The sequence below is a fragment of the Thunnus albacares genome, chromosome 15, assembly GCF_914725855.1.
Source record: "Thunnus albacares chromosome 15, fThuAlb1.1, whole genome shotgun sequence".
In the NCBI taxonomy this organism is placed as follows: Eukaryota; Metazoa; Chordata; class Actinopteri; order Scombriformes; family Scombridae; genus Thunnus; species Thunnus albacares.
Window position 1 is genome coordinate 19,446,256 of NC_058120.1, and position 23,086 is coordinate 19,469,341.

The 23,086-nt window shown below is 39.6% G+C and overlaps 1 protein-coding gene across 2 annotated transcripts; it reads right to left on the reverse strand.

Annotated features, from left to right (window-relative positions):
• Positions 1-4,258: 4,258 nt before the first annotated feature.
• Positions 4,259-22,850, reverse strand: keap1a (kelch-like ECH-associated protein 1a). 2 transcript variants are annotated; one of them, XM_044375531.1, is made up of 13 exons: positions 22,468-22,850; positions 16,788-16,931; positions 15,179-16,089; positions 13,564-13,763; positions 13,243-13,399; positions 11,313-11,405; positions 10,866-11,012; positions 10,551-10,657; positions 9,204-9,333; positions 8,768-8,964; positions 6,605-6,810; positions 6,320-6,496; positions 4,259-5,132 (listed from the first exon to the last, which is right to left on the reverse strand). In XM_044375531.1, exons 3-13 carry the CDS (start codon positions 15,389-15,391, stop codon positions 4,954-4,956), a joined length of 1,806 nt encoding a protein of 601 aa, XP_044231466.1. In that variant the 5' UTR covers positions 15,392-16,089; positions 16,788-16,931; positions 22,468-22,850; the 3' UTR covers positions 4,259-4,953. The 2 variants fall into 2 exon arrangements, with proteins under 2 accessions (XP_044231466.1, XP_044231465.1); XM_044375530.1 differs by lacking the exon at positions 16,788-16,931.
• Between the last annotated feature and the right edge of the window lie 236 nt (positions 22,851-23,086).

Genomic DNA, 23,086 nt, shown 5'->3' on the forward strand with positions numbered 1-23,086 from the left:
ATTGTAAGTGCATTATGAAGGGATCTTCTAATGGCCAGTTTGAACAGGAAGAATGATTATAGAGAGAAAAACCTCTTTCAGTGTTCATTTAGGCACCTGACTATTGTGTAAAGATAGACTTGGAAAATTGTGAACCCATCCTTTAATGTGATGCTCAAGATCAGGGTAGTGAGTTACATGCTTGTATACCTGTGTGTATTTGCGTTGGCCACATAGGCTCCATATTGAAAGGAAAATTCTTGCTTTTTACCTCATGATATAAACAGACAAATATATAATAATGCATATAAATATATAAACAAATAAATAAATAAATCTGGCTTAATGACAGCCTGTACATTTAGAGGAACAAACAGTGTCACAAAAGTGTTTGCCATGTAGCCTTAAATGGTGTTTATAAAACTTATGCAGTGGTACATGGGCTTAGTATATGTGCACATAAGCCCAGCTTCCCTCTCATTTTGCTCACAAGCATTCATGACAGCACCAGTCTTTTTTCAGCTGCTCTCCACAGAGAAACCCCTCTGCATCAGCTGGACAGCATGCCTTGCTCAAGGGTATCTGTTGACAGATAAAAGGGGGGCAGGATGCTCTTGCACTCAGTATGTTAGGCTGACACTGTTGTACATGTTGGTATCATTGTTGAAGTTGCTTCACCTTGAGGTGAAAACTCACAAGCAAGGCGTTTGACCTACAACTGCTGGGTGCTGTGCATCCGAGTATTCCTCTGATTTGAGCAAAACTACAGCATATGACTGGAAAAGTGTTGTTGAGTCCAACATTTCCTGGAGAAAGAAAAATGGAAAATGTGCTGAGTTTCACGTGTTGCATGGCCACGGAGCAGAGGAGATTAGAGAAAGCAGCCTGAACTTTCAACCACCATCATGCTGCAACACCTGCTGCAGGCCTGTAGTTGATCAGCTGATGAACGTTAAGTATGTTACATCACGAGAGTTTCATCACGGCAGTTTACATGAATCTTTGTCAGATGACAACACGAGTACAGTATGAGCATGCTCGTACAGTACACACGTATTCCTTGTGCGCATATGCAACTGCATGCATGTAATACACACTCGGACGTATTTGTGCGCGCCGCGTTGAGGGGTGTGTTTCCACGCCACCAGCTCACTCACCAATGTCACCTTCATGGGTGGCTCCATCGTAGGAGCATCCTTCAGAATGTAACAGATTAGCTTTGCAGGCAGGGATGTTGATGAGGTCATCACTTCCCAAGGTCACACCTACACACATCTAGCTATAGGCCCACTGGCGTTAAAGCCCCCCACCTCTTCAGATCCTATAGAGGCTCGATTCTACCTCCTGCTGGCGTGCAGATCTGAATAAGGCCGAATAAGCCATACCCAACACGATAAGCCTTATTGTAATACTCAGTGATAGAACAGACTGCTTCGACCCCTTCAGGCTTCCTTCACCCTGCATGCAGACTTGAAAAATGCTGGATAGTTCTCTGATACAACATACTGTACATCACTTATAGTTTTTTAAAAGCTCCTATAGAGTTTTAATCCCAGCAAGCAGCATAGTTGCAGGCTCAGCTCTGTTACGCAATGATTGATGATCAGATCAGTTCTTTTAGTTTCTGTCACTTCTAGCAGTTATTACATTTGAATATGACTAGCTGGACACTAACTGTGCACAAAATGTCAAGAAATAAAGTATGCAAGAGGAACACTTGCTGACTCCAATATTCAAACATCTTCAGACCTCATTTTTTTGTCCTCTCCTGACTGTTTGTGTAACTGAACAGAACTTGATGAGTACATCAAAATTCTGACTTTGAATATAAGTAAAAGTCATTGTTTGCCAATCATTATTTTAAAGATCCCCTCCAGACATTTATAATATAAAAATACTCAGCTTGGAATAACAATATGTGTCTGATATGGTTTTTCTACAAAAAAAAGTCTCATTATCTCATTAAAATCCTTAAAATTACATTAAAATACTCCATCTTCTTGCTCATTGAAAAATCCATAATCGATGAATACCAGTACGCAAATATAGGTCATTTCAAAAGTTTAACTGCTGGATATAAGATGCCTCGTACTTCACTGAAATGTCCATTCTTTTTGTTTGTGCACTGGAGACATCAAGTCTCCACATCACACTTGTGTAAGTTGAATACTGGACCATGATTAGCTTCCAAACTAGTTGTGATGTCACAAACTACGTTTGTAAGCCCACCCCTTAAAGTCTCCCTCCACTCAAAGTTGGATGTTGTTCCTAGAGTTGGATGTTTGAGCTTCACTGTGCAGAATGATGTATAAATGATGACCTGTGATCACTGAAAATCTGAGTTAAGGGGTGGGTCTATAAATAGGATTTGTGACATCACAACCAGTGTGGAGGCCAATCGTGGTGTGATATGCAACTTACACAAGTGATGTGGAAACTTGAAGCCTCCAGCACAAACACTAAGAATGGACTTTTCTGTGACGTAGGAGACATCTTGTGTCCCGCAGTTAAACTTGTGAAATGAAATATATTTGCATATTCATAGATTCTGGAATTTGTAATGAGGGAGAAGAAGATGTAATTTTAAGGATTTTAACTTGGAAATTACACTTTTTTGTGGAAAAACCATATCAGACCACACATTATTGTTCCAAGCAGAGTATTTTTATGTCTTAATACATGTCCAGAGGGGATCTTTAAACTCAGATTTAAGGTGAACACAGTGAAACATTCCCATTTCAGCAGAAGAATGTGAAAACAGCCTTCTAGTGTCAAACTCTGCGCAGTGAAGCTCAAACATCCAACTGAAGTAATGCGCAAAACACATTTTTAAGTGGAGGGAGACTTTAAGTTTATGGACCAACATGAAGAATTAAACAAAACTCTGCTATTACAGTTCTTATAGATCCTGTAAAGCCCTCATCAGTGCTTGCATCTCTGCTGCTCCAGGAGAGGAAGCTTCTCTCCTTCAACAGTTCCTCTTGGGGTTGTGCAACTGCTCAGCATTAGTGCAGCGAGCATGCAAAAGATGGTCATGTACAGCAGCTACATCTGTATGTGTACTAATTTTCCTCCACTGATTCTCTATGGAGGGCAAATCTCCCTGCTGTACAGTGCTACATCTCTTTTTGTATTCCCCTCCCCTCATGAGACAATGAACACATTGAGGCAAATCTGTTTCCACAGCCTGTGAATAAGAGACAGCCAGCTTTGTTTCGCACGAGTGTGCACACACACATATGTGTGCGTGACAGATAAAGAACAAATGCGTTTGTGTATGGACGCCCGAGTGTTTGTGTATCCATGTGCATGTGTGTGAGATGCCTGCATCATGCGTTCGACATGTGAGTCACTTGCTCTTGTGTAGGGCTTTAAGTAGTGAGTAAGAGCCCTCTACTCCCTCCTCTGTCTCCGCTCTCACTCTCTGGGGCCCGAACACATAACCAGGTCTCTGCTCTGCTGCCACTCCATCTCTGCTCATTGCCCAACAGGTTGCTCTGTCAATAATGGATGCTCACAATGAACTGTGTGTCCATGAGTTTGAAATTTGAGAGTCAAAGGGAGATATACATGTGACCACAATCACCTGCCTGTCTATTATTGCAGAAAAGCGATAAAATAAACATGGACATTTTCCTTCCCCTTAATTGGTGTCTCTTTCCCTGTCAAAAATCTCAACATGATGAGACAACTGAAGCTACATTTGAATAATAGCTGCGTCCAGATCTGTCTTCTGTGGTGGCCTGCTGGGATAATTGCAGGTGAGCCATGGAGGAGATAGAACAGCAGTGCAGAGAGAGACAAGTAAACACACGGGTGACGTCTGCGGGTTGATGACTAACGCTGTAGTGACTCCAGTACCCTCTGTTTTTCTTCAGGACTACTGAAATAAAGGTCGCTGTGAGGGATCCACTGGCTAATTATTTCACATTATTTCAAATATTATCCATGTTCCATTATATATGAAACATGGAGAAATACTCTTTATCCAAACAGGAGATCAGTGTTCACAACATAAAAATAGTGTGCACATTTTAATATGTATATTATTTTTGTTGTTATTCATCAGTCTTTCATGTTGTAAGCTGTTTGTATAATGGTAGTTCTGTATGGGTTCTTATAATGGTAAAACAAGAAAAACAGACATTTTTTATGTAGCAGTGTGCAGCTGTTTTTGGACTTATTCCACCATCTAGTGGTTGTGTATGTGCTGTTACATATTGAGGCCACATACACACCTATTGGAGGCGTCCAAATAACTGAGATCGCAAGAGGTCAGTAAGACACATTTGCTTTTACTTACATCAGTGCATATGAAAGAAACTTAATCACAATGATGAACATATAGTGCAGGAGTAAAACATATTTGATTAACTTTATGTCCAGAAACTCACAAATATAGTGAATTCACACACACAAAAAAAACATAAAATCACAATTAAATTCAAAAATTTGGCAGTTCTTGGTGAAACTATATTGGCACAATATGAAGAAAACATGAGAAAAGTGCTCATTTAGACAGGGAGACACATAGAGGTAGAGATACATACTGAGAGGAATTAAACACTAGGACGCTGAAGTTTACTGTCAGGCATGTAAATTTGCAATCGAAATAAAACACTTAGCGAGATTACAAACAACATTCAATTAAATAGAAGCATTATTTGAGATTACATCTGTAGCACCTTGTTCATTGCGAGGTCACTGCAATGTGCCAGTTTTTCTTTCTGTATCACTTGATCCCCCCGTTAGATGTAGAAATACTCTTCCTCGTCAACATTTCCATTTTCATAGAAACTCTACCTGCAGTATTCCACGGTGCGAGACAAATGAGATCCTTGCAGGCTGGGGAGATGTGTGAGGGGTTTTGTACTGGAATGTTTTTTTATTTAATGCACTTAACCCTCTCTTGAAAAGCAGCACCACTTCGAACTGCATTCAACACTTAAGATTTTGACAGATTTCACACTCATCCTATGTGGCTCCGTCCTCGTCCTCCTCTTCTTCTGGCAGGCTGCCAGGACAGGGCTCCATGGTAACAGCGACGCCTATGCCGCTGCGTCCGATGGGCATGTTGGTGACGCACGTCCATTCATTTCTTTCTGGACAGTAACACTCCACGCTGGACAGGAAGTCATGCTGGTTAAAACCCCCTGAATAGACAGTAGGCACAAACGCACACACATACACACAACACAGTTAATGAATCTGTTAATAAGCCAATTAGGGAAATGTTCAACAATTGTGTCAATTAATAATTAAAATTAATTATTATCTTTCATTAATTTTTCAATTTACAAATGGATTAGTAAAATTATATTTTTAAAAAGACAAATTTTTACTTCTTGGTTGATTAAATTACTAATGTTGTTACTTGTGGATCTGACATTTCATTTTCCTGCTTCTTATCTGTTTACTCTTAACATTTGAACCATACATAATCTATTTAATTAAACAACGCTGAACCATTGTGCCTCATTGAAATAAAACAGTGCAGCGCAGCATCTCACTGGCCACCTCCTGACCTGACTGCTTACTAATTCATCAAAATTAATTCATTACTTAACAAGTCTGTATTATTAATGCTTCAACATGCATAAACATCTTCTAAAAGGAGATTTTTTTTTATCCTTCATACAAAGAGCACTGTACTTTACTGTATTATTTCTGACTGATGTTCAATTCTTATTTCTTTTTAGGACAATATTTACTGTAAATAGAAATAGATCAAATTATGTTTTTTAACTCGAAAAACGTAGCTGGAAGTATCTTTTTTCTGTCCTGTTTAGTATGTGCAGGTATTTCTCTCAAGCTGTAAACAGCCCCAACAACCTTCACCAATTAGGTAGGGCAGGCTGTACCCTGAGAGGCAAAACTTAGGGCACAAAAAGTCTACAACTCGCTGCTGCTCCTTAAGCTCATTGATCTGAGTGTTGGGTAATAATTCAAGGTGAGTCAGATGAATGTATCAACATTTTTATCAACTCAGATGTTCGCTCATCTCAGTGCAGGATGCCGGAGAGTCACAGGATGTTCAGAGAAACGTCAGCAAGAAAATCAACCTGAAACCACTGAGAGTTTAACACTCTACTAAGCTTATCTGTGTCATCAGGACTGAGTAAGTATGTAACATCACCTTTTTCCCCACTAACCCCCGCCCACTTCAAACTAGTGAGAAAAAGTACAGAAATAACAAAAATATTTTTAAAAAAATCTCTAATGTGAAATAACCAAAACTGTTTTAATTTTGGCAGAAGATTATATTGAGAAGCTGATTTAAAAAATGTGCTTTTCAGGGCCTTTAACACTTTTATGATGTTGGATTAGTGACATGACTGACCGAGCACAAAGATGCATCCCTGGTGGACCGTGACTCCATGTGCACTGCGACAGTACTGCATGGAGGCTCTGGGCTCCCAAATGTTCCTGGCTATATTGTAACGCTCCACAGAGCACAGTTGGCTCTGTCCATCATAGCCACCTATAGCATACAGGTAAGAGTTGACGCTTACTAACCCTGCAAAGAAAGACAGAGTGGTTAAAAAAAAAAAAAAAAAAAGCCAAAATTTTGTTTGTTAAAATCTCAGATTGGCTCTCATGAAGACAGAAGTACACGTATTCTCACCTAATCCGCTGCGTACAGTACTCATGGGAGCCAGTTGGTGCCAGGTGTTAGTGTCAGGCTGGTATTTCTCAGCAGTGTTCCAGCGGTTTTGCCCATCAAAACCTCCGACCACATACAAAGCCCCCCCACACGCTGCCACCCCGGCACCCAGGCGAGCCACCGACATCGGGCAAACAAAGGACCAGCGATTAGACTCTGGATCCCACCTGCAAACCAAACAGTAGTGCAGTGCTTGTAGTCAATGTAGTCATAATATGTTAAGATTTTTTTTTATGACAATTAAAATAATCAAATTAATGCACCAATTCTGTAAATCGTCCATTTGAACTACGAGGATTCAGAGAGGCGGGGCTGTGTGCAGCGACCTTCTCAATCTACACGAGCCAGTCAACTTTAAGTGGATTAGATTAAGCTGGCAACCATGTTTGGCAACAATTGATGAGGTTTACTTGAAGCCAAAGATGTTGTAACACCAGTGAGAGTAGACAGAGACACGACAGTCCACAGGATTCTGTAGTCTGATAGACTCCATGTCCATATTTGTAAAAAAAAGAAAAGAAAAGAGTGGCTTACAGGTCTAAGGTCAAATTTATCTCATCATGCTGGAAGCTAGATGTCTTATAGGGCACATTTCCTACAGTGTACGCATGTCTGGTGAGGTTCTATATTTATCTATTGTCAATGAATCCCATAAAAAGAGCAAAACCAACAATGAATTAATCTTACTAACAAGTATAGCTTGTGTAGCCTGATACTGCATATCCTCTGTGCCCTAGACCTCGATTGTTGACCAAAAACTATTGAAAACAAAAAAATGAGCTGTGTATCTTCATTATGACAAACATGAGGACTGTAGTTTATGTTGAGTCAATCCGATACAAACTGTCCTGCTGCCGTAAATACTCACAACAGCACCAAGTCCACAGCTGAAAATAGTCCCCAACGAAACTTAAGTATACATTCATGACCTGTTTTTAAAGATTTACATCTTCAGTAGCAAAAGTAGGCTTGTTAGGCTATTGAGAGACAGACTAACGCAAAAATACAGAATATTCTGTTATTCTACATGTTATAAAATACAAATACTGAAGGATAAAACAACAACAACACATAACTGAATCATGATGAGGCAGGTTGGACAGCAGGTTCACTAACTGGTTAATGATTGAAAGGTTGTTGCTTCAGTCCTTGGCACTGGGTGTATTCCAGCTGTAAACTGCGGACAGGAAGATGGCTGATATTACATCATCTGCCCTCCAATGATGGTTAAGTGCCCTTGAGAAAGGCACAACATCCAAGTCACTCATTGGGTCACTGTGTTGACACTGAGCCTGTGCTCTGAACCCTGAAATGATTGCATGTGCACCTAAAGGGACATACATCAAGGCACATTTCAGTGATCTCTTGCATGTTGCTTGGATTCTTCTGTGAAGCATCCTCAGGAGCAGAGTCTTTTCTGCCAACCATTGTTACTATAAATGCTCTAATCTCCTTTAATGTGTCTCACATTGAGTTTTCATTTCAATAGTTTTATCAGCTTTCATTATATTTAGCAGCTTCTCATAAAAAGACTTCCAAGTGGTGCCTGATGAGTTCTAATAAGTCTCTTGAGACTGGCATCTTTTAGAAATCTATATGCGTGAATATAAAAAGGGATTAAGGTTGCATTTGATGCACAGTTCTTTTGATATGGAAAAAAACTAATAGTACCAAAAGAACTGTCATTTCTCAGACTTGTTATTAATTGATTGACACTGATTTATAACACTATTAAAACTCCTCCCTGTTCAGCGGTGGCAGCAACGAGATGTGAAGCATTCCCAACAGGATCAACATTCCTGGGACGTGTGTCTCAACATGTCTTGAAAGAGCTTGTGTTGTTGTCTAATTAGGCTAAGAGGAATACCTGTGAACTTCTTGACTGCTCCTTGGGTTGAATGGCAGCTATTCATTTCCCGTCTCTCATGTTATTATCCATACTTACATTGAGGTAAACTGCACTTAATCTAAGAATGTGTGTGAAGGAAAGGAAAATCCGCGCTCATTACCTTCATCCCAGTAAAATAAGGTGTCATTAAAATCGAATTACTTCTTGAGTGCCTAGTTAAATAAATAAATCGTCACGCACTCATACGCCGAGCAAACGCCTCTGTAATATCTCACCTCTCCACCGTGTTGTGATGCGTGGAGCCCTGGGAACCTCCTACAGCATAGATGCAGCCGTCCACCACGGCCACCCCGACCCTGTTCCTGGGGATGTTGAGGGAGGCCCGCTGGCTCCACTGGTTGGTCATGGGGTTGTAGCAACACAGGGCGCTGGACTCGGTGTTGTTTTGAAGCGACAGGTTTCTGCCACCAACCTGCGTTCACAAAAAGAGACATCACAACAGAAATTATGTTGACTATCAAATTTATACTGAATAATGCCAGTACAATGGCACAAACTAAACCAGTAAATATTATTGTGTTGTAATGTATTGCATCATGCCTCATCTTGGATTGTCAACCAGAACATGAAACTATCCATGTTTTTATAATGTCATCTCATTGAAGCTGTTACATGACTGGTGGAATGGTTTGACTTTTTGGGCCAACCTACAGTGTAGAGCAGTCCAAAAAGTGCGCAGGCTCCCAGGCCGCTGCATGGAGTCCCCATGTCAGCCAGTTTTATCCAGACATTCCTCCTGGGATCATAAGCCTCCATGGAGGCCAGTGAATGCTGCCGGTATCTGAGCAGAGATAAGTCAAAGTGAGTGAGTAGAAGAAGAGACAGAGAAAATGAGAGCATGTGCATTGTATTGACAAAAAAGTACCAAAGTGTCAAGTTTTGTCTTTGAGACAGGTAACCATTAAACACTGCAGATGTGCCGTTTCTATCGTAACATAGCAGCACAGTATGTAATGTGATTTATTTAGTATGAGTATAGTAACCAATGAGATGTGCTGCTAAGGTGTGACCAATTAGGTATGCAAAAAACCACATATAAGATATAATGTTCTGTAGCTTCTTAGGTGACTTAGGTGCTACCTGTAACTTCATCTTTTGATCAGCATCAAGAGTAGTTATTTCACAGTTCACTAAAAGAGGAGGACTGTGTCTTTGCAAGTCATTCAGACAACAAATTTGAGCTTCAAGATCTGAAGACATAATGAAGAGTTTACATCAGATGAAGGCCCAGCGCACAAGAACTAAATAAGACACATTTTTGAAAAAGTATGGAGTATATGCTCTACGGGGACAATAACTTATGATGCTGATATAAGTATGCTGCATGGTGGGACTTGACTCATATCTATGACTCATATCATTTCTCTTCTCAGTGTTAGTTGGACCAGGAACACACTGCATATCCTGTTTGCATTTGTGCTTCTCTATCAGCGTTACACCAAATTATTCAAGTTAATGAAATGATTTGTTACTGATAAAAAAAGCTAGTTTGCTAGCTTGAATCATTAGCTAAAAACCAACTTTGCTTTATGACAGAGAAAAATAAGTCAACAAGAAGTATGTCACTATAAATTATGGACTTAACAATAGAATGATGCAAACATGAACCCAGAAAGCAGGCACCTCTTTCAGGAAGTGGATAACTTCCTAACAGGGGCAGATAGATGGATCCATGAGGTGCTTTCATGCCAATATGATCCAATAATAACTTTCATAAAAGCAAACCCACACAAGTTGTGTATTACAAGTGGACATCTCACTTGTGAACCCAGCTCATGAACGTGCATATCTTTAAGTGTGAACTTACTGGCACCAAGTGTTGTCTTTATACAATGTGTAAAGATTATACAGAAGAATAAAAATATATAACATAGTCATTTCAATTACATTTTCTACTCATTAATATCTGAAATATGCTTGCTTTAGCCTTAACTATTGTGTGCAACTGGTAGTGAATTGAAAAAATACAATTTTGCTAAGGATATATGTGATAAGTACCCGCCAGCGACATAGATGAGCTGGGTTCCCCGGAGTGGTGCAGGAGGAAGCTTCCCTAATGTCATATCCCGGAAGATTTTAGAAAGGAAATCCTTACAGGAATTGGCCTGCAGTTAAAAGGAAGGGTGGAAGAGTTAAAATCTGTAAAGAGCAGGTGACTGAGTTCATTGAAATATTGAAGAAATTACAAGTTTTTTTGAATAAGTCCCAAAATAACAATAGAAAATATTAGTTATCTTTTGTGAGCATTGATCTCACCTCTCTCTGCATTTCCATAACAAAAAAACAAAAACAAAATTTGAGCATGCAGATTACCTTGCTGAGGATGGGGCAGGACAGGAGCTGGTTCTTTAGGAACTTAGGAGGCAGGGCGTAGATATGGACAGCATTCAGGAGGGCATGTAAGTACTGGGCTCGACCCTCCAAATCCCAGCGGACCCAGTCTGTACAGGCTTTATACACCTGACATGAATGTATTCAAAGATATCATATATGTGTAATGTGCATCTAGATACACTCTTATGAGAACTTGAACTTGTGCAGATTTCTTAGGATATGATTTATCTTTTTAGCATAAGATGAATGGTCTGTGACACACATCTAAATTTGACACTACAGACCAAATTTACTATTTACAGTTCAGTGCTCAATGTTCAACCCAAATCTGTAATAATAAGAAAATGTGAAAAAATACTATGATTAAAATATATTCCGTGCATGCCTGGCAGTCAACTTTTAATTATTTTTTTTAATGTCACTCACCTCAGACTCACAGAGCACCTTGAGACTGTCCTGACTGATGAGCTCCAGCAGCTGGCAGTGAGAGAGGCTGAAGAATTCTTCTTCTTTCGTCACCTAGGACAGAGGGACACACCAGCACACATGAATACCTTCAGATAAAGGCATGTTTGAGTACTTAATATGTAGATTTTTTATATTTCATTTCCTTGAATGGATGTTTGGTAAAATTACTCTCTAATGACTGACATGAGTTGGTGGTTGAGTGTCAGACTTAGAAAAAGACTTGCAAAAACAGAGAAATAGTGGGAGAATTCACGTAGACAGTTTCCATAATTAAAAATAAAACAGTAAATATCTGTAATTTCTGGAAAGTGCCAGGTCCCCTGTCTACCATCTGGGCCCCAGGAGACAGAGACCACGGTGATGAAGCCAAAGTGCCAAGTCTGTCCTTGAGAGATTAATGGTATTTGTTTCAGGTTATCCATTAACATTTAAACGCTGCAGCTGTGCAGTTTTCCATGTTATTACAACATAATCGCACAGCTAATAATTCAGTATAAAAGAGATGACCCAATGAGATGTACTACTGCCTTACTGCCTGCTTCAAGATCTGAAGACAGAATGAAGAGTGCTACAGCTTTGCTCCTGACACTTTGCCTGTCAGGGGCTTTGGTTCAGGCAGAGACGGCCTCAGGGTCTGACCTCAGCGATGAGGTGAGAGCGCTGAGAGCTGATGGAGAGCAGACTGGCAGCAAGCGAACTTAAGGTCAGGAGAACTCAGTGAAGGATCTGAGAACAGAGCTGGATGTCACCAAAACAGAGTTACTTCTGTACCACGAGAAGGCAAAGGAGCTGGAAAAAAAGCTGGCAGGTAACAAACTCAGAGTGATTACTCACAAACAAATATGATCAATTGTGGACAGAGGAAAAAACAACTAGAACTTTAATACATGAACAATTTTAAGTGGTCATGATATCCTTTTATTCAATAAGACCAAACAACCCAGCTGTCAGTCATGGGGGCATAACTATCAGCTGGTGTGAGCCAGCTTGAAGATATGATCCACAAGAAACTTGTTGAGAAAACTGTTATAGTAGAACGTACAGTGGGATACGGATATGCTACAATAATAACCACTTTTTAATGCTCTATATTCACAGACGGACACAAAGTGGCCTTCTCAGTGGCTTTAACTGGACCAGCTGGGCCCTTTGATGTTGAAACAACACTGATCTACCCAAAAGTCATGACTAACATCGGCAATGCTTACAACGTCTACTCAGGTATAGAATATGAAACGTGTGTACATGCGTAATTGTATGTTAATATGTGTTTTGTGCATGCTTAGAGAGTAGGTAGAGAGTAGATTATTATTAGAAAATGATAAATGGCAGATTTTGCTCAGCTCTCTGTCTATTTCTTTGTACTCCAACGCAGGTTTCTTCAGCGCCCCTGTCAATGGCGTCTACTTCTTCAGATTCAATGCCATGGATGACCGGAAAAGCCACCACATGGGTGTAGCATTGCACAAGAATGACCAAAGAGTTCTTCTGGACTATGCCTGGAATCACTGGAATGACCATGAGCATGTGTCCAATGGAGTAATCCTGGAGCTGTCTCAGGGTGATGTGGTGCACATGCGTCTTCCTGCGGGGTACCGAGTCACTGATTGGGACACACGGCACTTCAACATTTTTAGTGGTTTCCTCCTTTTTCCCATGTGAGAATAACATGATAGAAGTATTTTAGAAGCTGCTGAAAAACACCTCCACTTCGCTCAATAAATATACTGTATGTCACGTTTGCTTAACCTACTGTATGTTGTTGTGATATGTACAAGAGGCAATAAAGAAGCTTTCATTAAACACATTGACCTGACTTGACTAACTTTAAAGCAACCCTAAGAATTGCATGCGTATGTCAGCTTGTTTTTCTGTCCTTGCACCTCACCTCATTGAAGTGTGTATTGATATACTCTCGGCTGCGCTGGTGCAGCTCCACGCAGCCGATTTCCTCAGCAAAGCGGGCGATGCCGATGACATTAGACGGCCCAAGGTGCTTAGTGAGGAAGTCACAGCATGCTTTGGCCACATCTTCCATCTGATACCTTGTAGAACAGAACAGGCAAAGAGGAAAAAAATCATTAATGCCTGTATATTCTCCACCTAAAAGTATATTCAAAATGCTTTTTTAATGCATTGAACTGTTCGTCTGTTTTCAGTGACCCATGAAAATCGTTCCTACACAATGTTCTGCTGTACATATGTTTACCTCATAGCAGCCAAGAGAACGTGCAACACACACTTCTCCCCCACGGTAATGTGGGAAGTGTAGGCAAAGTCAATGAGCCTTCCCACCACCTGGGGGCAGACATCGCGCAGGGTGACCTCCGAGGCGCGACACTCTTTGAAGCTGCTGGTGAACATGGCTCTGAAGTAGGGGCTACACGATGCCAGCACCACCCTGTGCACCTGAAAAAATATTATTTTAAGATAAAGAAACACTGAATTCACTTTGCCAATGGCTGAGAGATAAACAGCCCGCTTATCGCGTCTGTTATCGGATGAGTAGAGTATTTACTAAATACGTCATAGATAATATTGTTGGTAAAAGCCTCTAGCACCCATTAGTTATCAATCAATCAATAAAAACTTTCTTACTCTGTTTATTGCTGAAATGCAATGCAACAAAGCAAAAATGTGACATGCAAAAAGAAGAGGGTGACGGGGAAAAAAAGAGGGTAAAAAAACCATATACACAGGGTAACAGAACTGTTCTACAGGATGTTTATAGTTTCATGTTGGCTGGATGAGACAAAAAAGGCTAAGCAAGGTTTATAAGTTGATGTGAATAGTTGGGATGTTGTAAATAGAGTGATTAAGTTGTTTATGTATTTATGTAGGCTACACGTGTCTGCCTGAGAAGTAATAACATGCACATGTTACAGTATACTGAAAGCTGTAATAGAACAGAATATATTATTGGAATAAGTATATATAAGTGTACATATAAAAATAAGTAGATATTAAGCATTATTAGTAATAATTTACTTTACTCCTCTAACTTTTTTTCACTTGCTCATTTTATTTTTCAAATAAACTATCTATCATGTATTTTTTCCTCACGTTTCCAATTTTCCTCATGCTAATATGATAACGAGATAGGCCTGTCCATGTATTTCTATGGTAGGGATGGGTCCAGGGTTTGTGTGTGTGTTTGGCTGCCATTGACTGACAGCTCCCCAAGTGAAGCCAAAACATCTGGATCGCCCCCTGGTGGCTGGCTGCAGTATAGGTCATAAGTCCCGCCCCCTCCATGTTAGTGGATGGGACATGAACCAAACTGAAAAATCAAAGTACATGTCAAATAAATTTTTCCCAAAGATGGTTTCTGTCATTTTAGGTAGTTCTTATCACACTGATGTTTGTCCAAGTGATAAGTTTGTTTTTTAGTTATTTGACAATATAAAAAGGGGGCGGGGGGTGTGACATCATGATTGACAGCTGTGACAGCCGCACTCAAGCCTCGATTAGGTGGCGGGACGGCTGAGAGGGGAGTGTCCAGCAGGCCGTCATCCTGCCGCCTGACTCTACTGCACAGACTCTGGCTCGAAATGACGTCACACAAGCAAGATGGCAGATCACGGAAAGGAGATATTTTGGCTTCACTTATATCATCCATCTTATAATAGAAAGCATTTTAGTTGACAATATGTATATATATATATATATATACACACATATACATATATATGTACACACACACACACATACACACACATATAGATAGATAGATAGATTTACAGATAGTATATTTTTGAGGAAACAAACCCTACACAAAATGGCACAAACTGTTTCCTGATACTTCAGTTCAGTGAGTGTCTCACCTTAAAGTCAACTGTTCTTTCTTTGTATGTGACATGAAGCACCAGGTCACACAACATTTCCTGCCGTCTGAACTCATCCATGACCTTCAGGGACTTGGAAGCGTGGGTCTCAACTGTATAGTCAAGGTACCCGGACCCGTGCATCGAGGGAACCGCGATAGCTGAGAAATCAGAATCGCGTGTTGGACGTCTCTTCCTCATTGGGCAATTCATTCTGGGACACAGGAAGAGGAATACTCCAGATTTTTTTCAGTAATTAACTGTTCAGTCTTACAGTCTTTGACAGTTCAGTTTTTTTCAGTTCCCATTGGGGTCAGGCTCTCAACAGAGGAAATTCCTTTGATCATCAATTCATCGATGTAAAGGCTCCACTGAGAAGATGTCCTTAGTTCCTCCATTTTTCTTCATATTGAACACAATCTATTCAGTAAGTAGACATTTCACAAGAAATTAAGGATGTGAACAGTGTGACTTTACTATCCATTGGTGATCCCAGTCGCAGCCAGCAGGCAGAGCCAGCACTCCAGACGAAAAAGCCAGTTGCTGCATGAATTAAGTTAAGGTCATATGTTTCTCTGTGCAAATATGGCAGATAAACAAACTTGCAGGCTGTTGGTGAACCACATAATACTCCCTCATCCACAGATCCAGGCTCCAACATGACTGACAGCATTTGTATCAGGATCAGACAGTTCCCAAAGCATGAGTCAAACCATGATCATTAAATGGCTGTTGGTCTGTATTTTACAGGTTTCAGTGTTTTCAGAGTAATCCATTCTGACATTTCAGTGAGTCCTCTGCAATCTAGTGTTCCACAGATGAAGGGGAAGTGGTTGGCAAATGTGTGTAACTGCACAATCTGATGTGTCCTGGCAGGGATTTCTTTAACTCCGTCTGTTGTGATGCTTATCCTGCACAGAAAAAAAAACAACAAAAAAACAAAAAAACCCAATAAAGATGAGAGACTTTTAGTGGTTTGAAGAAAAGCTAACTAAAAGAAAATCTCATGTGAATATGTTGTTTTTCCCTTGTGTACGTGTGGGTGTGTGAGTTTCACACACTCACTGTTTCACTTCCTTACCAGCTGAAACAGAAAAGATGTATTCTAATTTAATTGAAACCAGCTAAAAGCTTCCCAAAGCTGTTTTGATGCACTAAATGAAGCATATTCTTGCATTAAAATCATGCATTCTAATAATTTCTAAGATTTTCATATTAACTGCAAATTTATATTGGCTCTTAATATTGGTTATTGGTCTCCTTGAGTACTAATAATTGGTACAAGCCCTGAAAAAAACATATCAGTCAAGTCCTACTATTTAACATTGATTTTGACATGATGTGCTTTTAGGGATTTTATTCCAAACTTTTAATCAGTTCAATGTCATGGCTACCACAAAGAGCTGGTCGTCAATCCCCTTCAAAACAAGCCTGACAATGTGCTCAGTTTCTTTTTTTTTTTTTTACACAACACTGTTTGGTTGAGCAGTCACACTTAGTATGACTCACAGAGGAGTGACTGAGATTCTGCAGACAGCGGCAGGCTGCCAAACATAAGAAAACACATTCACACTATTTAAAGCAACAGAAGGTATGAATGATTCCCTACCAGACACCAGAAGCTCCAATGTTCTTAGTTATTCTCTGAGCAAGTGTGGTAAAACCACTCCCTACTGCCACAGAAGTCTGGTGTCATCCTCCAGCTCATCTCTGTGCTGACTGGAACCTGTTTGACCAACTAGGCCGATCTTAACTTAGTAATTAAATGTCAAGAAAAGAACACATTATGACAATTATCTGCCTCTGATGTAACAGAATGGCAGTGAATCAAAATACACAGTCAAGGGTTTGCAAACACCAAATACCGTAGCGTTAAATCTCAAGGAATGTATTCCTAAATTCAATGTCAATAACCTGTCATTTAGAAAACCTAAGTAAATAATCGGTATGAGAGACTTGAAAAATGTTTCATTGAAAGATCTTTATCATTCCATTCAGGTACCTCTAAATGACATGATGTAAGCACCGAATGTCGGTTTCACATAATTATATGGGTTTAAATGGTGCACCTGTCTCTAATAAAGTACTAATTAAGCTTTTCATTGGATGCTTGTCAATTAATAAGCCCTTCAATATAAGTGCAACACTCTCAGCAGTTATCATGGAGGCAAATGTCAGCTAATGACTGGCGCCAGACTCACAGGATTTTTGAGGCCCGTACTGACATATTTGAGTAAAAAAAAACAAAACAAAAAAAAACCCAACACTTAAATATTAGCTGATATGTTTTAAGGAATAGAGGAATACAGTAGTTCTGCATTTTGGGAAGTATGCTTATTTGCTTTCTTGCCGAGAGTTAGATGAGAAGATTGGATCCACTCTGAAATTTGCAGTTTAGTTTAAATATACAGTTTACCCAGGAGACTGTTTGCTTAGCTTAGCATAAAGACTGGAAACAGGGGGTTTAATTAACGTAACAGCACATTTGTTTAGTCTGTAGCCAGCTGTCTTCCCCTGTTTCAAGTCTTTATGCAAAGCTAAGCTAACCGTCTCCTGGGTGTAGATTCATATTCCTCTTTAGCTGTCAGTGCTCTTTAGTGGACAAATAATGAAGACAATTTCTAACTTAATTCAAACATATCTTTTCCATTTCTGTACTGCAATTTCTTGTAACTTATTGGCCAGATATGAGCTGACACCAATACATTTGTGATGAGCTATTGGTTGAGCTTTACTAGTGAAAGAAAAGGCAAGTTGTTAACTTTAAGCATTATGCCTCACAAGGCTTCTAGAAAAATGGAGGTCAGAATAAAAAGGTCTAGCAGACACGCTAATGTATATGAAAAAACACACAGAAACTAGCATCAGTTCTAGGACATAAGTACAGTAAGTTTCTGTTACAGGATCTTGATTAGAATTATAAAGAGCAATAAAATAAAACATTCCTCAATTCACTTAGACCTACACTGACTTCTTTTATATTGTTTCAAGGATGCAACTAATGATTATTTTCATTAGCGATTAATCTGCTGTTTATTTTCTTGATTAATCAATTAATTGGTTGGTCTATAAAACATTAGAAAATGGTGAAAAATGTAGTTTCACAGAGTCCAGTGTGACGTCTTCAAATGTTTTGTCCAACCAGAATAGCTGCAAATCTTCACACTGGAGAAGCTGGAACCATCACATGTTTAATGGCATAATTGCTTGAAAAATGACTTAAACAAAAAAAATCAATTATAAAAATAGTTGCTCATAAATTTTCTTACCATCATCTAATCGATTATTTGACTAATCACTGCAGCTCTAGCTTGAAGCTTTGGGGTATTTTACATGTGAAATGTTTAAAAATCACCTAGAAATGCTCAAATATAAGCTGCTGAAATACTTCTGACTTGTGTTGCGTCTCTTTACACAACAGCAAATCCAAACCGACTGCATGTCCTACAAACATGAAATCCCTGCATTCCACAGATTGTCACTCGCTGCTACGGCTCGAAGCAGAACAAATCAGCTCTTGAGTTAGAGAGCAAGAAAAGAATTCTGCAATGCGGCCTTTTAGCTACAACTCACTTATCTGCACAACAACCCCTTTCAATCAATATAAATGTATGCAGCAGATCAATTTTTAGCATGAAAGGGACAAACCTTGATCCTACAAGTGGCAAAGCTACAGGAATACTTGCAGCACCTGGCAGTTTGGGTTATTTGTATTTTACTGTGCAAAGCAAGAGAGGGTTATTACTGGTTTGGTCTGAAGTAGTGCAGCTTTGTGGAGTTGCACAATCAAATCTGTTCAGCCTCAAGCTCCCTCACCTCTCGCTCTACAGTCAGTCAGCCTGTGTGCTGGTCATATGACCGAGAGAGTGAGACGGAAAGGGAGGGAGAGTGGTACGGAGAAAAAGAGATTTTGAGGGCAACATACAGTGAGCAAGAGAGAGAAAAAAACAAAATGGAAGAGGAGAGAGATTGCAGGAATCTTCGCTTGGACCCCAGATTCAGGTGAAGGAAGATATCGGAGGGAGAGATCAGTTCGAGGAGGCAGTAAAAGAAAGAGGAAGAGAGGCTGCAATACAGTAGAGCTACTAAGTTTTCCATAAAGGCCCCATTGTGCATGATATATCAATCTGTCCTACTATCCCGCTCAAGCTTTAAGGGGGTTCACAGCGAATTACTGTGTAAACACAGTGTGCAGAGCTTGGCTACTATATAAAGCATTGCTCAAGCCCGCAGGAACACTGTGACACTAGCTCTGCAGGTTTATGCATCATAACTATGTTTCGAAATGCCAGTTAGACCAAAGTCCTGACCAGTAATACCAGAGGTGGTAGCAATGTTTGGGTTTGTCAAATTTATTTCGCAAATGGCTGTTGAGAAGTGAGAGGAAGGAGATGCAGACCACTAGGCCTTCATTGATAAAAATACTTTGTGACATGTAGTCTTTGACACAGTTGTAGAGAAAAGAGGGATCTGTGGTATTCATAAAATGGCATTTGTGCTTTTAAGAAATATTTGTACAATAACTCATTGTTTTTGGCATCAAGACTGTTTGTTCTCCATAAATCACAGGCTTAGTTCAGAACTCATTAGAAGAAACAAGAGAGACACAGTGAGTTAACCATTTACAGGGTGTTTCTGTTGGCAGGTGACAGGCAGGACAGCCTGTGCAGTCAGCTTGGACCTGAACATACAATGTACAACAGGGCACAAAATGAGTGAAGATATTCTCGATTAACCTTTGAGAAAATGCTGACTAAAACTGCTGAGCTGTAATGACCACGAGTTTTGCACTGTTTCATAACAGCAACGACACAAACTCTTCTGCCGTGTCATCTTTCAACTGCAATTACAGCTGACTGGGGTCAAAGGTTGTTGGCGACAAAGGTGTTGCTTCATTTGCTTTGAAAAAAAGAACAACTCCTCAGATAAGGAATGAGAGCATTGTGTTGTTTTAAAGAATCACAACAGCACACAACTCAACCGTGCCATAACAAACTGAAAGATCCTTCTCGTGTTTAGAAATACAGACTGATAACCTTCAGGTGGTGATATTTGGCAAATTAAGGGCCTTTTCACACCTGAAAGTCTGAACCAAGGTTCATGATTTTGTTACACTGTGTATATTTGATCCGGTTAGTTTTGGTTTCACTTTGCAAATATGCAAGCTCACTCAAGAACTTAACCTGACATACCTACGTCCTGTCATCATCACCTATGTGGGCTGCATCCTCCTATATTTGACATTGATTGGTTTGTAGGCTGTTGAGAAATTAACAGATTCATTTTATTGCCACTAGATTATATTATACTATATATACTACTGTTTTGAGTTTTGCACTGTTTCATAACAGCAATGACACAAACTCTTCTGCTGTGTCATCTTTCAACTGCAATTACAGCTGACTGGGGTCAAAGGTTGTTGACAACAAAGGTGCTTCTTCATTTTCTTTGAAAGAAACAAAAGCCTCCTCAGATAAGGAACGAAAGCATTGTGTTGTTTTAAAGAATCACAACAAATTGAAAAGTCTGAAAGTCCGGACCAAAAGCCTCCTCTCAAGACATTTGATTGACAGAGAAATAACTATTATAATAATATTATAATAATAACAATAAAGTCATGAGCTGCATTCTAAATAACCTGAATTAACACTAGAACATGAAGAACTACGATTGCCCAATGCTGCTCACCATATCAGCAACTATAAATATACCCTACGCCTATTTATCACTAAACGGAGAAAAAGTCTTGATATCACTGGTAGCAAGTATGTGCACAAAAACATTTGGGTACACGCTGAACTGATGACTTATGATAAATTGACACTTGACCCAACAAATAATCTTATTTTGCTCCTTTGGGGCTTTGTAGTGTGTGTTGTAGTCAGTGGTGCATTATTCCAGGGATACAACTAATGATTATTTATTATGCCATTTATTTTCTCAATTAAAAGTTTAACTATGTTGTCTATAAAACGTAAGAAAACTGTGAAAACTGTCCATCACAATTTCCCAAAACCAAGTTTTGACATGTTTAAATTGCTTGTTTGGCCCAACAAACATTTTAAAACCTCCAAATAGACTATTTAATTTACTATCATAGAAAAAAACAAATGTTTGGCAGTTCTGCTTAAAAAATTTATTATGATTAGCCAGTTATCAAAATTGTTGTGGATTAGTTTAATAAAACTTAGCCAATTGATTAATCATCTAATCACTTCACTCTAGTTCAGTCTTAATAAGTATTAAGTCCTATGGCTGGGCGATATGGACAAAGTGGGTAAAGGCAAATAATAGAACAGCTATAACGGTCTGGTACGTTGAGAAAATCACTTAACTGTAACGCAGCCTTTAAAACCAAGAAAAGACAACACTTATGCCATATCACGATATTACGATATCCAAAATCTAGTCTCATATCATGATATCATTAGTATGGACATATTGCCCGGTATTACTTAGTCCTCTTCTTTGATGATGAATAATGTGATATTTTCTGGCTGGGATTCACCAGGTGTTTGTATTGCATCTAAAGTTGAAACAGTTACTCAATTATTCAATAATTGACGGTCCCAGCTTTTCAAATGTGGGGCTTTGGCACTTTTCTTGATTTGTATAATTGCAAATTAAATATCTTCTGGACTGTTTCTTGGATAAATAAGTAACTTGATGATGTCACCGTGGGCTCTGCGAAATTGTGAAGAGTATTTTTAAAAATGTTTTTGAGTACTTCAGTTGTTGACAAAATTGCCTGCTCTTTTCTTTTTTTGTTAAGCACTTTGAGATGCATTTTTTATATAAAAGAATCTGTATAAATGAAGCTTATTATTAGTTTTCACCATTCTTAGACATTTTAGACCAAACGATTAATCAGTTAATCGACAGATTACAAAAACTGTTAGTTGCAGCCCTAATTGCATCCTTTAAATGATTATTATTCCATGAGGATGTTTCAGAAACATTACAAATGCTTCACTTACAAACAATCACACAACAGCTCAATTTGAGTAACACTCAGACTTCTGTAAATGAATTACAGATCAAGACAAGTTTCAATTCCCTTTTAGGAGTCTGCGCACTACTGAGGAAATAAAGTGAATGCTCGACGACAACAATTATAAACAGGGTATCCTCCACAGGCGTATTACATGCTGAAAAAAGTAACGCGACAAATGTCACGAGTGCTGCTGTATCACAAACACACGAGTGATGTTTTTTTCTCTCAATAGGGCGCGTCCACTTAGCACGTGAAACATGCAGGGACACTTTTAAAAAGCTTCAAATTCACTCACCTACTATAGCGCAACACCTCAAAGAGCAGCTGTTCAACCCCATATCACACCGGGAAGACGGCTCACTATCACAGGAATCACCTCGGGGAGTTCAGGCGCGACTTGTTGAGAACCACAAGTCTCTGCCCCCCCCCCTTATCCAGTCAGAAAGGCAGAGGAAGTGTCATTCCCCACACTGAAGTTGTTTTGTACTGAAAGGGCCGAGCTGAGAGTGTCGCTGCTGCTCTGCGCCGCTGCGGGCAGACGTCCAAAAGCTGTGCTGGGGAGGAATTTCTGCACCAACCAACATGACTCTGCAACTCTGTAGTACGCTGCAAACACTGTGCGCGCAATACGCATGTACAGAAACCTACATGGCATTAAGTCAGGAGCAGCATTCCTCAAACTGAAACTGAACCTCTGCCTGAGCAGGACGAGCTTTCAAGAACTATTGCTCACTGCTTAAACATGCTACAGCAGTATCATGTAATGTCATGAATGATCTTATCCATTCACATAAACACGCATGTTCACTGGAATTTGTCTCGACGGAATTTTAGAACCGCTCCTAATTAGTGTGAAAGATAAGATTTCATTAAGAAAAATAACACAAGCTCTGCCCATTTCATTTCCGTGTTTT

What these genes read in the sequence shown, in the direction of transcription:
- keap1a (XM_044375530.1), bottom strand. Translation starts at nt 15,391, where the DNA reads ATGAATTGCCCAATGAGGAAGAGACGTCCAACACGCGATTCTGATTTC. An exon ending in AAAGAACAGTTGACTTTAAG is followed by an intron (nt 13,764 to 15,178) that starts GTGAGACACTCA and finishes ATATTTTTTCAG; the next exon opens with GTGCACAGGGTGGTGCTGGC. An exon ending in TACTGTACGCAGCGGATTAG is followed by an intron (nt 6,497 to 6,604) that starts GTGAGAATACGT and finishes CTTTCTTTGCAG; the next exon opens with GGTTAGTAAGCGTCAACTCT.